This window comes from Brassica napus, chromosome C6 (genome assembly GCF_020379485.1).
Source record: "Brassica napus cultivar Da-Ae chromosome C6, Da-Ae, whole genome shotgun sequence".
NCBI lineage: Eukaryota > Viridiplantae > Streptophyta > Magnoliopsida > Brassicales > Brassicaceae > Brassica > Brassica napus.
Window position 1 is genome coordinate 41676769 of NC_063449.1, and position 14974 is coordinate 41691742.

Genomic DNA, 14974 nt, shown 5'->3' on the forward strand with positions numbered 1-14974 from the left:
CCATTTGACTAAACAACATGGGTTCGAGTCCAGGGGTCTACATATTTTTAATTTTAAATCATGTAAAACGACGTCGTTTCATCTCATTTGAAAACGACGTCGTTTCACTTAACGCCGACAATAAACGACGTCAAATATTTCTGTTAAATTTGTTGACGGCGTGCTAAATTGGCAAGTCAGCGAAAACATTGTTAATTAATTCTAAAGTCAATGAAAGTTTGATGTTTTTTTTGTCATCCCAAAAATTCATGTTTCTTTTGGCAATTCGTGCAAAGATAAGGTTTTTTTTTTTAATTCTCGTAAAGTAATTGGGACTAGCTTAGATTCCATCACCTGAAAAGTGCGGTTAGTTGGCCAACATGATGTGCTCTGGCTCCCACCAAAACTAAATAAAAGAAAAAGAAAAAGGGTTGATTTTGTAATAAAGCAAAAGTTTTGTAAAACTTCTGACGATTGCGCCCACACACGATCCACCACTAATCTCTTCAATTCGCTCATTCTCAAATATTTTTTGTATTCTTTTCGCGAACCCAAAGTTTCTTTTTCTTTTATGTAAACCCCAAACATTCCTCTTCTAACTTATGCATTAATATGGATATTATTTTTTTGAAACGATTTTATTTAATAGCTATAAACAAAAATTAATGTTCCCAAGTTGCTATATAATATTCTTCGTAGGTTGTTGCTTTTTATTTTTAAAATTGCATAGCCACCAACAAACCAAATAATTATCAAAAAGCGTGTTTGTTAGAATACAACCCAAAGATGTTTAAATTTTGGATTGTGGGTCGTGACAATGTCCATTGTGATCTATCTGGGTTTTTATTATAGTGAACATATTTATTAGAGGTGTTCAATCCGGATATCGGTTCGGTTTCAGTTCGGTTTTTTCGGTTTTTCGATATTTCGGTTAGTAAAATATAACTACTTTTCTAAATCCATATTTACTTCGGTTCAGTTCGGTTTATATACCACCGGTTTTCGGTTTATCCGGTTTTATACCAAAACATAATTATTTAGTTTGGGATCATATTATATAAATTTTAGAGTCATATTGTCATCGCAGTCATTTATTAAAAATATATTATATTTTCAAATAAAAGAACAAAAAATAAAAACGCTTATACCTTCAAATGAAATAATCAAATCTAGAATTAAAATCAAAGCTCGAAATTTTGAAAATAAAAATAAAAAACAAAAGAGAAGTATGAAAGAAAATGTTTCCACTCTTCCATATTCAGTGTTCATCAAAGTCATGCTTCGTCGAGTGAAACTCTGTTCGTTTATAAATAAGAAAAAATTGTGAAGAATTTTTTCTAGTTATTACCTATCAAATTTATAACCTTCACTTCAATTTAATCAATGATAAAAGAAAACAAAATGATTAAAAGAAGAAGACTAAGAAAATAAAAATCCTCAGTTACGATGAATTGTTATTTAATTATATTTTAAGTGTTTTTCAAATTATGATTCTTTATTACTATAAAAATATGGTAATAATTATTAACAAAAGAATAACTTATATAAAAAATATATTTTTCATGTGACGTTTTATAAAATATTTACATATTTACATGTTTTTACTTTTGATCGGTTTTGTTCAGTTTATTCGGTTTAATCGGTTATAAACCAAACCATATCCAAATCCTACGGTTTTTATAAAATCATATCCATTCGGTTTATATGGTATATACCAAAACCATACCATATTGTCTATTTCGGTTCGGTTCGGTTCGGTATGATTCGGTTTTACCATATTGGACATGCCTAATATTTATGGTCTCAATTAAGTGTTTGAGATAATGTGAACACATGACATCAGTAATCAGTTGTGCTGCCTGTCTTTAATACATGCAAAAGGTCTCTAATACATGCCACCGTCGTCCTTATATGCTGTATTTGTGAATTAATTCTTTAGGTATTATACCAATAACAACATTATAAAGTCTTTTTCCGAACATTAGAAAATGATCTACAATGTTAGAAAATGCAGTCTATACGTCGGTTTGGACTTTGGATGGGTCGACGCTTCGAGGTAGTCAGTCGTACCAATTTCATATTATATAATGTTTTATGTGAATTTATATAAATCAAACATATAATAATGTTTAACCAAATATGTGGTGTATGAAGACGTCTAGAAAGATTTTAAACATTAATATGAAAATTATAATATAAATATAATTATATATATATTATATTTATTATTATTTAGTTTATGCATTTTTATTTTAAGTTGATTATTTTCAAAATAATTTAAACTTATATGTTTATTCATCTTTATATGTTTAAATATATTTTATTTTCTTATAGTTTAAAACCATTTATATATGTTGAACTATATTTTATACCTAAAGTTTGATATTTCAGTATATTTTATATATATTTTCTTAAACTAATATATATATATATATATATTCTAGATCTTATTTAGGTTCATCTACCATCTATTAAGTGCTTAGCGTGTTTTATAACAATAAACATATATATACAAATTTAGATGTGCTAGAACAACTTCACTAAAAGAATTTCAATTTTAGATATCTCAGAAAAAATTGTATCCGAAAATGAAATATTCATTCAAAAATATTTTATTTGAGATATTTCTAGATGAGTCAAAATACATATTCTTTTAAACATATTTATTTTATTATTTTTTGTGAGAAATTTAGTTTTGAGAATTGTTGCAGTATAAGTCAAGTGTTCTAGGTTATATGAGCTGCACCTAACTAATTTTTAGTTGGTCTTTTTGGGTTTGGTATCTCCCTGACATAGCAAGTTGTTTTGTGGCTGTTATTGTATCAATACAATGATATTTATATTGTCTGTAGTTCGTCTGGTAATTTTTAATAATTTATTAGTTCTAGTCTCTGGATAAATAAAGTTATGTGTACATATATGTATATGTGATAATTATTTTTGGGCAAAACAAAATTCATTAATGGAAATTTAAGATTATAAAATTAAAATTGAAATTTCTAAAAGATAAATTATTATATAAAGAATTATATGCATCATAAATTATCAAAGTATAGTTTTCTTTTTATGTATTTAAATTCTCTGATGCAAATTGTGTATTTTACTAGTAAACTTGCAATAATACGTACGTATACGATGAAATGAAACTTAGAATTCTTGTAAGAAAACATACATTATTGGTTCTATCTTTACAAAATTTGATGTTGTTTGCCATTAGTAAAAAATAGGATAACCTTTGCACTTCAACATTTTCATTTGTTATCACCTTTATCTTTGGAGTAAAAATGGAGTTTTGCATTGAAGATTCTCTAATAAGATGTTGATTTCAGTTTGTTTTTTTTAGTACGGTGTCTCCGATCATTATTGTACCCAGTAAATACGGTATCCATAGATTGCCTTTGAAGTTCTTCCAATACAAAAAAAAAAGAAATTTACAGAGATGGAGAATTTTTGTAAAAAGAAAAAAAAAAGGAAAAAGGGAAAGGATGTGGGAGAAGAAAGATGGGTGGTGTAGTGGAAATCATGTTGACCACCCCAACACTATTCTATTCTCCATTCGACTTTTTCTTTTATTTTCCCTACAAATCTATCAACAGAGTTCCCCTGTTCCTCTCTCTGTCTCATCTCTGTTATCCTAATAAATCGGTTAGTATTTTCATTCTTTACTTATTATTTTTTGATTCTTCGATTTGGTTCTCCTGTTTACTTCCCAATAGACCCTTCAATTTGTATTTAAAATGGAATAGGGAAAGTCCAGTTTTTTTTTTTTTTTTGAGTTTCCCCTGTTTTTGATGGAAAAAAAGTGTTGATTTTTATTCTTCGTTTCACAGTTTAGAGTCTGAATTTGATTGTGGGTTTGTCTCAATCCGATGAATAACTGAATCTTTCTCACTCACAAGGACAATTGAATTCTCAAAGACATTGAAAGCTTCCTTCTTTATTTGTTTGTTGAAGAAAGCAAAAAAGCTTCTAACTTGATCCCCCTTGTACTGATTACGTTTAGTGTTTTGTAAGTTTCAGTTTTGCTGATGGATTCTTGGAGCTATGGAACCTCCCTTCTACCTTCTGATTCCTTTCCTGAGAATCCAAGATCCATCATGGCTCAGGGACTCTCTAATGAATTTGACAAGGTTGATGATGTTAATGGACTCTGTGCTGTTTCCTCTTCTTCAAACTTGTCTAGTCTAGATTTCAAACTTAGGAGCTTTATGGATTACGGGAACTATGATGGTAATACTTCCTCCACAGCTAAAAAGCCTCGAGCTTCTTCAAGCTCTCCCTTGTGTCAAGTCCATGGGTGCAATATGGATCTGAGCTCTTCCAAAGATTACCACAAAAGGCATAGAGTTTGCGAGGCTCACTCAAAGACTTCTGTGGTTATCGTTAACGGTATTGAACAGAGGTTTTGCCAACAGTGCAGCAGGTTTCATTTCCTCTTGGAGTTTGATAATGGGAAAAGAAGTTGCAGAAGAAGATTAGCCGGTCACAATGAGAGAAGAAGGAAGCCTTCTTTCTATTTCCTACACGGTAAGCAGCAGCGGCGGCGGCATAAGCTTCTTCCTCAAGGTACAAAACTCTCTGCCTTTCTCCCTTTTGCCACTGATGTTATAGTCGCACTAACTTGATGGTGGTGGTGATGGCAGGTAACAAGTTTCATGGTAGGCTCGTGAGTTTCAAAGATGAGCCTATGTTCCCTGCGGAAAACATGAGTTTTTATTCACCGGAAGCAGCTTCTGGTGTATCTTCGATTTGGGACTTGCATGAGGCTGCGCCGCCACGTTATACTTGTGCTCACTCTCTTCTGTCAGCTCAGTCCCAGCAACACTTGTCTGAAACTCAAAACCAAACTCTCAATGCCTCAATAATAGACTATCATCACATGCAACCGTTGAGGACCGATCTTGGCAATAGCAAAACTGATTCTAGTTCATGTAACGGTAAAGGATCATCCACGGTTGATCTACTGCAACTTTCATCACATCTTCAAAGGATCGAGCAACAACAGAGGAGTTTTACTAATGATGATGTGAAGCACGAATATAATAATGAGCTTTATTTCCCCTAGCTCCTAACATAAAATGTTGCAACATTCTTATTCCTGTGAGACCGGTTTGAGACTTTCTTGATAAGGCAAATCTAAGCTGCATGGTTTGATTAGTAAAATAAAGATTAAGTCTGGTTACAAGTGTTTTTGTATCGGATCTGATCTTGTCTATTATTATTATTCGCCAGTCTGAAATAAAAAAAAATTGTTTCAGATATCTATGCCTGCTTATTTCACAGTGTTATCAGTCCTTTTGTTTTTTTGTTATTTTTCAGACAGTTTGTATATAACGATGTGATGAATATTCGCTGTAAAAGTTAAATTGCCCTTTTATTTGGTTCTACACGTCATCTGAGATTCTCATATTCCAAGTTACGATGTTGAAAGTTACAAATCCTTTGGAAAATAATTTGTACTATAGATAGAGACGAGAGAAATAGGCAGAAATGTTATAGGATTAAGACAAACTTATAACGTCCCGACATGAACGTCCAGATGAACACAACAACGTAATGTAGCTTTCATATCTAAGACAGACAGAACTAAAGATACTAAGGCAACATCATTTCTGCAGAGACACACAAATGAAAACACACCAACTTTAAACATCTAAAGCAACACAACATGAGAAAAACGACGCAGCTAACTAAACCCTTTCCAGAAAGGTTGATCTCGCACACGTGCGTTTATTATTTTTAGGCACATTTCCTTGGGCTATCACTTCTTCTCACCAAATCCAAAACCCTAAAACAAAAAAAAACTATTAAGAATCATTTTTGAAAATTTGTATTATTTATATATATTATATGTCCGTACGGAGACTGAGTTCATTTGTATAGCTTACATGGATGTTGCTGGCTCCGGAAGCAATGGAAGTAGGAGAATTGGGTATGTACTTAGCCCACTGTTTGTCACATATTTCAGTTATACAAATAAATTTAGTAAATATATAATTAGATCTAGTCGTAAAAAGTAACGACTGTTGTCTTACATTTTTGGCAGCAGCACTAAAAGCTTCGCGATGTGGTATTTCCGGATTGGCACTCTTGATACGTTGTATCTCATCCCTTTTTATTTTTATTTTTCAAAAAAGAATAAGGAGAAGAAGATTATATATATATATATATGATCGTATTATTCATGCATCAATTTTCTTAACTTGTAAATGAAGAAGAAATGTCAAATAATAACCTCATGAAGCGGTTGTAAGCCGATGGGAGTCTCTGCTTCTTCTCAGGAGCTGCAACACCAAACATAGACAAAAATTAATTTCTTGATAAATAATATCATCGTATATTTAAAACGACTACAATTACTCATAATCAGTCAGAAATGGTAAATAGTAGTGTAAGAGTCTTGTGGCTTAAGAAAAAAAAAGAATCTGGTGGCTTACGTTTAACGACAAAGGGTGGTCTAGGAGACGGTGGCTGGTCACTGGAGGTAGAAGAGGAGGAGGAAGAAGAGCTTCCCTTCTTATACTCACTCCCATCAAAGCTCTGCATCTGCTTGTTCAAAAAATTAGACTCATCAATACCACTTTTAATGCATATGTATATATTAATAGCTATATATATGCATAAGTATATGTATAAGTCATGTTTTATGAACCTGAAGGGTGAGGCTGACATGGCCTTGCAGAGGAGGGGTTGTGGTGAGAAACGAGAGGTTACCACAATGGCCACATTTCACCGTTACAGTGTCAAGCATTCTCTTCATTGGTATCCCAACCTATATGTGTAGATATGATTAGGTTTACAATTAACTCGACCCCTTGAAAAAAATACACATTGATACATAACTTCGCATGATTTGCTTACTTTATACAATTATACAAATCTATATGTACCATGCATGTAGGATTATATATTTATCTTTGTGTGGGTTATTTACCGCGAGGATGGTGTTGCAGATGCTGCACCGGACGTAGTAGAGATTTTCGGCTTGAGGTAGAGCCCTCGAAGCCATGGTTGGTTTCTCTTCAAGGTTCATGATCTTTACGAATGGGTTGAAAACCACACTTGGGAGAGAGGGAGAGAGATAAGAGGAAAAGTTTTCTAGAGTTCGGGTTATGGTCATTTTATGAGATACGAAGGGTTGTATATATAGCGAAGTTCAGACATAGCGAGACCATGGAAGTATAGAGAACGAGAGAGAGGCAAAGTTAGTTCAAGTGTTGGACGTATGCGCAGTCCAAAAATGCATTTTATTATCTATTTTACAGCTAATAAGAGCAGCTCCCGAGTCTCACAAGGGTTCTTGATATTTAGCATAAATGAAAAATTAACAAAATTAGGAGAGAAAACATACAAAAGTTCTAATCTAAGACATTTAAGAACTGGTTACTAAATTTATAAGACCGGCTATCAATTAAACAATGTTTTAAGAAGTTAACATAATTATAATATTAATATTTTTATTTTTTTAGAAACTGTCATAGATCCTAACCGTTAATCATTTTCTAATTTCTTAAAGGTTATAAAAAAACAAATAAAATGTTAAAACCAATAATTTTCGGTGTAGCAAGATTTTAGTGTAAAAAAAACATTTAAACTAATAAAACTAGGGTTTAGGCGACATAAATATAAATCCATCATTAACTGACTCAAAATCAAAAGAGAGGTATATTTGAGTGTAAAAATTAACTTCTTTCCTTATGTCATATCATATATAAACAAATATATATATATATATATACATATATATATATATATATATTAAAATAAGGAACCGGATCTAGGGTTTTATGACTTTTATCTATGTTTCTACTGTTGCTAGTGATAGTACATACGTCCTCTGCAAAATCTTGCAGACGTATTTAATTTGCTTAAAAAAATCAAGACTTTAAATATCTCTCCTCGTACATTAGATTTTAGTACTATAATTAGGTGTATTGAAAATGATTCAACAGCGTTTTTGTATCTAGTATATGACTACTAATGGCGCCTTAATAATGAGTAATATAACTAGTCAAAATTAACCCAAATGAGGGAAAACAAATTAATCTAAGCAAGCAGTCTTACTTTTATATATATATATATATATATATATATATATATATATATTCATCAGCTTATAGGGCTGGGCATGAATACTCGTTACTTACCTTATATCCGCTACTTGAACCGTACTCGCCTCGTTTTTTCAAGTACTTGTCATTGCCAAGTTAAATATCAAATCGTTGAGTTTTGCTACTTACAAGTACAAGACAAATAATAAGTATCACAAAAAAGTTACGACTCGCTTTGATATTAGTCGTTACTTGTTTATGACTAAAAATGATAACTAAACCATAAAAACCAAAGCCCTAAACAAATATTTCTTTGTTGTAAGAAGTAAACAATACTTTCTTATTGAATTCCATCTTCTTTTTTTTTTATATTAGGGCAAATATTTTATTTAAAATACGTCTCGTGTTTTTACCAAGTCAAGTAAATAACAAACTTTTATAACCTTATCTCGTAAAATATTATCTATCAAGTAATTTTTAGAGACTTGAAAATATATCCAAGTAATTAATAAATATTTGTAAGTAACAAGTAATCGAACAAGACAACTAACTTGCAAGTAACATATTTTTGGATAAGTACTCGAAATAACAAATACTCGTTTCTGATAAGTCAAATATAAGTCGAAAAATTCATTACTCGTTCAAAGCAAAGCAAGAAATATACGTAAAAAAGCAAGTATTCGTTCTACATCGTAATATTTAGACCCAAAAAGAAAAAAAAAAGCTTCTACATCGTACATACATTAATCAATACACATGACATGATGCAAAAGACAAAAGTGAGATCAATGATTAAGATATTAAAATATTGAATTTTAGATAATACATGGTGTGAATATGATTAGATTCGTTCAAGTTTGATGCCAGCAATCCTTGACTTGCCCACATGTTACAAATTTAAGAATTGTCGTCCTTTTCTGATCTTTGATCGGATTTTTTTTTTTCAGAAAAATTTCACGCAAATTTTCCTGCAGAACTGAGAATATAACTTGTCATGTTTCACAACCTTTTTATTCATCGTGAAACTTCATTCAATAATAACTATAAAATAAATACAGAACTCGACAACACGTTAATTAGCAGTCGAGAAACAACCAAATCATTGGATCTTCTTAAGACAAATCCAACTATACATAGATTGGATTCAAAAAGCAGAAAGTGATTCCAGTGAGGATCTTTGATTTGCCACTTTTATATTTTAAGGTTAAGAAAGTTTTGCACACTGCATTACAAGTTTACTATTTCTGGGTGATGAGAGGGTTTACATATATACTAGTATACTTTTTAACTCTCTCTCCATAGACAAATGATTGATGTTTTAAGAATTTTTTTTTGTATACAAAAAATTGATGTTCTAGTTTTAATTAATGCATTTCGCTATAAAACTAAAACATAAATTAAAATCTAAAAATAAGATTGGTAGAACTTTATTAGGATGCAAATAAGACTAACAAAAACTAATAAATCAAGTATTTAAATTTTATTAAATAAAAATATGTATTTAATTTTTATTAATAAGATGGCCTAAATATAAACATAAATTCATGAAATTGAAGATGAGATGTATTATATACATGTGATTTTTTCCCTAAGAGATCAAGGCATATCTATATTTTGATTGAAAGTACATTATCATTCGGTAACAAAAAAATGAAGATATTGGTTTTTGGTGATATATGTTATGCTTTCTGAAATCCAAGATAATTCTATAAATAAAATTTACTTCTCCATTCAACTTTTCTTTTGGTTATATTTCCTTCCTCATTTACTCTTCCATCTTTGACGCTCTCTTCTACGCGATTATATCAGTTCTTACTGGCTAAATAATTTAACATGGACCAATTACTAATCTAATTTGAAAGGGTCCATCAGCATAATTTTTATTTTTGGAGTTATATAGGCACACCTTATTGTTGAAATTTGAGATAGGACAATAATATGTGGGTTTTAGCATGTATTACCTATTAAAAGAAAATTGAATTGAGAAGTGGGGTTTGAGTTAAATCAAAATTAAAAATGGTATTTATAAATGTTCAAAAAGAGAAACTTGAAAAGATAGTGAAGAAAGAAGGAGCTCTAGAATGGATTCCATCTTTTGTGCGTGCACTGCCCCACAGGGAAATTGGACGTGGACAAGTGATAAATCATACGTCTCTTTCAGTGACAATTTTTTTTTTTTTTTTGCATTCTACTTCCACACACATATTAGCTTACGACAGTTTTATTTGATTAAAGTTTCCTCCTAGTATTTCGAACTAATATATCCATAGATTGAGGTGATATTTTTCTCTAACTACAGATTTCAACAATAGTCAACATAATAAGCCAATAGTCAAAACATTAATAAGAGTCTCTAGTTTGAATTCTTATTTTTTACACCCTACGCTAGCTAGTTCTAAAATCTACAGTTGCCATATGTTTTTTATCAATGATGATATCTCATTTTATTAGTACGTACTTTGTAATAAAAACAGTTGATTAAGATGCACAATAAAAATGTATCTTCCAGTTTCTATGTATCCATTTTCATCAATAGCAAGTCTCATCATTGGATTGTGACGCAAATGTAAAATACTTCCATATTTTTGGCCTGAAACATCCAGAGATGTAGTGAAAGATTTCACATTAGTAAATGAAAATAGAAGATTAGCTGTACATCCTGGGGTAATTGTGGACTAGAAATTCTGCATCCACATAAAGGTGATTGAAATTATATTTATTGAGAAAAAAGAGTTTGGGACAATGACTGTGAGAGATGGGACGAATGCCCAAAAAGGTAAGAAGGCTAATAAGACATTAGGGTTTAGTCAGGTTTCCATGCTCGTATAACTTCATTACTCCCTCTCTTTAATTAAAGCTTGCCTTTTTACCCTCTAGCTATCTATCTATTTATTACCACACCCATTATTCATGCATCCACTACTTTATACTTAATATATAACCATTTTCATATATGCCCTCTTTTCTTGTCGTCTACCAAATTTTCTTATGCCTAATTTTAGCATGGCTTATTCTATTCGATATTTACAGATGACTAATTTGCTTCGGCTTATGAAGGGATTGGCGCTTAGATTTTAAAGTTAATGGCTGAATCCTTTAGAACTTTTACATTATAGTACTATTATAGCTTAGAGGAGAATAATTTGATGTAGTCTATTACAAAAGTAACTGACCATTTAGGTATATAGATAAATGAACATAAATCATAACAGCCTGTATAAATTGAGCGTGGAGAACATGATCATGAGTACATTTGCATGTTGTATACGGGGTAGTTAGTTGTGCATTTAACTACAATGTATGACCAAATAATAATCGGTTCAACACCGATGCATCTATAAAAATTATTTACAAACAAATTTGATGTATAGATGTACAACGGCAACAGTCAGCTAAATAAAAAAACTTCATATGAAACTACATGCAACTTTTGGTTTAATGTGTTATGTGTGTATAATAAGTTACCGTATTACATAAAAGTTTATAGCTAAGTGGAAGCTATATTTTACAATTTCTTTCGAAATTCTTTCCTAATTAGAAAAAGAAGGAATTATAAAAGTAAGTTTTAAAAGCAAAGTCAAAAGGAAAGTCTACCAAACCCACTTGAGTTTGAAAGAAACACACAAAGCTAAGAAGCATCACAGTTCACATCACACATAGAGAGCTCTCTACTCATTCTACTCTTCCTTTTCCGGAAACCCTATCGAGCTTTCTGATTTGACTTGTCTTTATTATTGCCTTGATTATTAGTTATTGTTCCTAATCACTTTCCCTTATGTGTTTTCAATTTAGACAACATATCATTACTTGATCTTTCTCGTACCACTTGTGAAAATGTTCTTAATACATACTCATCTTTATCTTCAGCCTCCATTTTCGTTTTACTTTATATCTGTTTCGTTATTGGAATATATTTTGATTCTGTTTTTTTAAAGACTTTTATTTAAAATATTTTTGTTTTTAGTACAGCTGGATGGAATTAAAAAGAAAAGAAAAACAGAAAAATACACAAAGGCAAAACCTTAGATAACCGGGTTTGGTACGATTCTCTAAACCAAGTAGATAACGGAATAACATGAGTCGAAGAAGCTCGCCGGAGCCTACCGCCAGAGACATTCGCCATGTCAGCTAAAACCATCGTCCACCGGAAAAACTGAAAGACCTTGAAGTAGAAAGAGAAGCAATTTTCGACGAAGAACTCAACCGAACCAGCTGAGCTAAGGTGGCACAAAACAACCAAGCCAAAACGCCGACGACGAGGACACAAGATCAGATGAACGCGAGTTTAAATGGTTAAACTCAATTATTTACAACAAAAAAAGAGAGGGGTTTGAAAGGGTTATATCACATGATTATTGGACAGCCCATATTTTTTTAAATTTACGTTAAACTGATTTTGAGAAAATAATCCACCCTAAGTTTATTCTGAATCTTAATTTTCCAACAAAATTCCAAAATAGTACATTAGCAAATTTATGAACAGTAGGTGTTTTTACCGCACATGCGGCATAATCTTTTTACGAATACTTATTAATTTATGTCTTATTAATCTAAAACTCGCATAATACGTTATTATTTATGTTTTCAAATAGTTAAATCAAACACCAAAATATTTATATATGTCAAATATTTTTCATCAAAATATATCTCTATAATATTATTTGAGAAATCAGTTTCTTATGTGTGATGCTCACGTTAATTCTCTAACCTTTATGAATTAATACTATTTTTAATTGCCATTATCAAAATTTTTATTTTAGTTTTTAAGAATATATTTTTTTAAATAAAAAGGAAAAATATCTATAAACTAATTTTATTTTCGTTTTTATGTATATATATAATCATATCAATATCATAAAGAAATTTAGTATCAAAAAGAAATTTAGTATCAAAAAGGAAATATCTTAAAAGTAAAAATGCATAGTGATTTGTTATATTTAAAACATGTAATTTGAAAATAAAAAAAAATTAATTTTATATAAATCTCAATTTCATAAACTATTTTACTAATTGCCATTACTAATATTATCTATTTATATTTCCGTTTTTCTTAATATTTTTTTTATAAAATCATATAACATATAGGAATTTAATTTCAAAAATAATCTTAAAAACAAAAAATATGGTGATTTTTGATATTTAAAACATATTATTTAAAAAAATAAATTTCCTTTTATACAAATTTCACTTTCATAAAATATTTCTGGATACTTTTTGTTTAGGAACGTTTTTCTAAGATTGTTAATAACGTTAGTTAAATGTTTTTATTTAAAATATAATAATTCTTTTTCATAAGAAAAAGTAAATTTAGTTACTAAATCAATATTTACTTCAATATACTAAAGAAAGTTCTTTTCTCTTAATTATACATTTTCTTAAATAATATTTATTTTTGGATAGTTATTCAATCTCTTATTTTAAACAAATTCTCTCACATTTTTATACAATTTTTCTTTTCTTTATTATACATTCTCAAGCCTAATACTATGTGAATGTTTCAATATATATAAAAATAAACATGTAATATTATCTCAAATCCAATTCCATTAGCAAATTGTTTTCCTATGAATGTGATATTTAATCAAAGTAATTAGGTTACTATTAAGTTCTAAAACTCTAATGATCAACGTGGTTTTAAAAGATTTCAATTTGATTCACTTATACAACTTCTGATAAACACTTCAAATTTTTCTCACAAATTTAAGCCAAAACAAAATATATCAATTATTAAATACTTATTTAGAAATTTGAGAAAATAAAATTAATTATATATAATCTGAATTAGTATAATTAAAATTCAATTGGAAAATATATACAACTCAACATACCAAAAATAACTTAACCGATCCAAATTATTATACTCAAAATCAAATATTTAATTAAGATAACAAAATAACGTAATTTAAAACATTATTATATTTGTATTTCTAATATATAAACTACTAAATAAGTTAAACTTATCAATAAATAGAAATAAAAATTTAACTAATTACAATGATTTTATTATTTTGTAAATGTTTGTATCCGTGCATGAGCACATGAAAATCACCTAGTACTTATTATTGTGTTAAATTCCTCAAAACACTCATATCTTAAAAATAGTTTAGAAAATATCTTTATATAAGTGTTTTTGCTTGACTAATATTTAATTATAAATTATTTTGTATCTTAATTTTTTTTAACTTTTATAATAAAAATATTGTTTTCAGATAGCAAGTACAATATATATAAGAATTGTCTTATTTTTGTAATATATTTTTGATAATTTTCTTATATTTTTAATATTTAAGATTTAATATAATATAAAATTTTAATATTATTATAATAAAATTCGTTTTCGATTATATATTAAATTTATTAAAGGCAATTTTAAATTAATTAATAAATTAGTGAATCAGATAGAAACTAATAATAAATCAATAACCTAGGTAAAAGTGTGAAACCTAATAAAAATATGAAAAGTAATAAAAACTCACTAAATATTTAATATAACATATAAATTTAATATTATTAAATTGAAATTTGTTTTTTAATTATATATAAGATTCATTGAAGGTATTTTTAAATTAATAAATTAGTGACTCAACTAAAAACTAATAATAAATCAATGATTTAACTAAAACCTAATAAAAATATGATAAATAAACAAAATTATTTAAAATTATGGATAACACGAAAAATTAGTAATTTTATTTTTTAAATAATAGTATAGATGTTTGCTCACTTGTGTTTGAGTTTCCTGTGGGCCGAGTAATATTAAAACTCGTGTATTATGCATTTGGGCTTTAAATCTAACGGATATTGATCATCGGGTTGACCAAAAAAAACACCGAATCAGAATTAAATAGATTTTAAACCAATACAACTGTAAGTTGGTTAACGAATAATATTAAACTTAAACTAACTTTATTATTATAGTATAAAGTAAGATACGTGATGACGTT

At 29.2% G+C, this 14974-nt stretch overlaps 2 protein-coding genes across 4 annotated transcripts; one reads left to right on the forward strand and one right to left on the reverse strand.

Annotated features, from left to right (window-relative positions):
* The first annotated feature begins 3435 nt into the window (after window positions 1-3435).
* On the forward strand, window positions 3436-5242 carry LOC125575244 (squamosa promoter-binding-like protein 6). 3 transcript variants are annotated; one of them, XM_048761242.1, is made up of 3 exons: window positions 3436-3624; window positions 4000-4545; window positions 4623-5242. In XM_048761242.1, exons 2-3 carry the CDS (start codon window positions 4008-4010, stop codon window positions 5042-5044), a joined length of 960 nt encoding a protein of 319 aa, XP_048617199.1. In that variant the 5' UTR covers window positions 3436-3624; window positions 4000-4007; the 3' UTR covers window positions 5045-5242. The 3 variants fall into 3 exon arrangements, with proteins under 3 accessions (XP_048617199.1, XP_048617201.1, XP_048617200.1); XM_048761244.1 differs by having other exon boundaries at window positions 3440-3624; window positions 3994-4545; XM_048761243.1 differs by having other exon boundaries at window positions 3453-3624; window positions 3983-4545.
* Window positions 5243-5449: 207 nt separating this feature from the next.
* LOC125589064 (protein CRABS CLAW-like) lies at window positions 5450-7152 on the reverse strand. The gene is made up of 7 exons (XM_048761245.1): window positions 6914-7152; window positions 6632-6751; window positions 6417-6525; window positions 6215-6263; window positions 6015-6090; window positions 5868-5927; window positions 5450-5767 (listed from the first exon to the last, which is right to left on the reverse strand). Exons 1-7 carry the CDS (start codon window positions 7097-7099, stop codon window positions 5741-5743), a joined length of 627 nt encoding a protein of 208 aa, XP_048617202.1. The 5' UTR covers window positions 7100-7152; the 3' UTR covers window positions 5450-5740.
* Between the last annotated feature and the right edge of the window lie 7822 nt (window positions 7153-14974).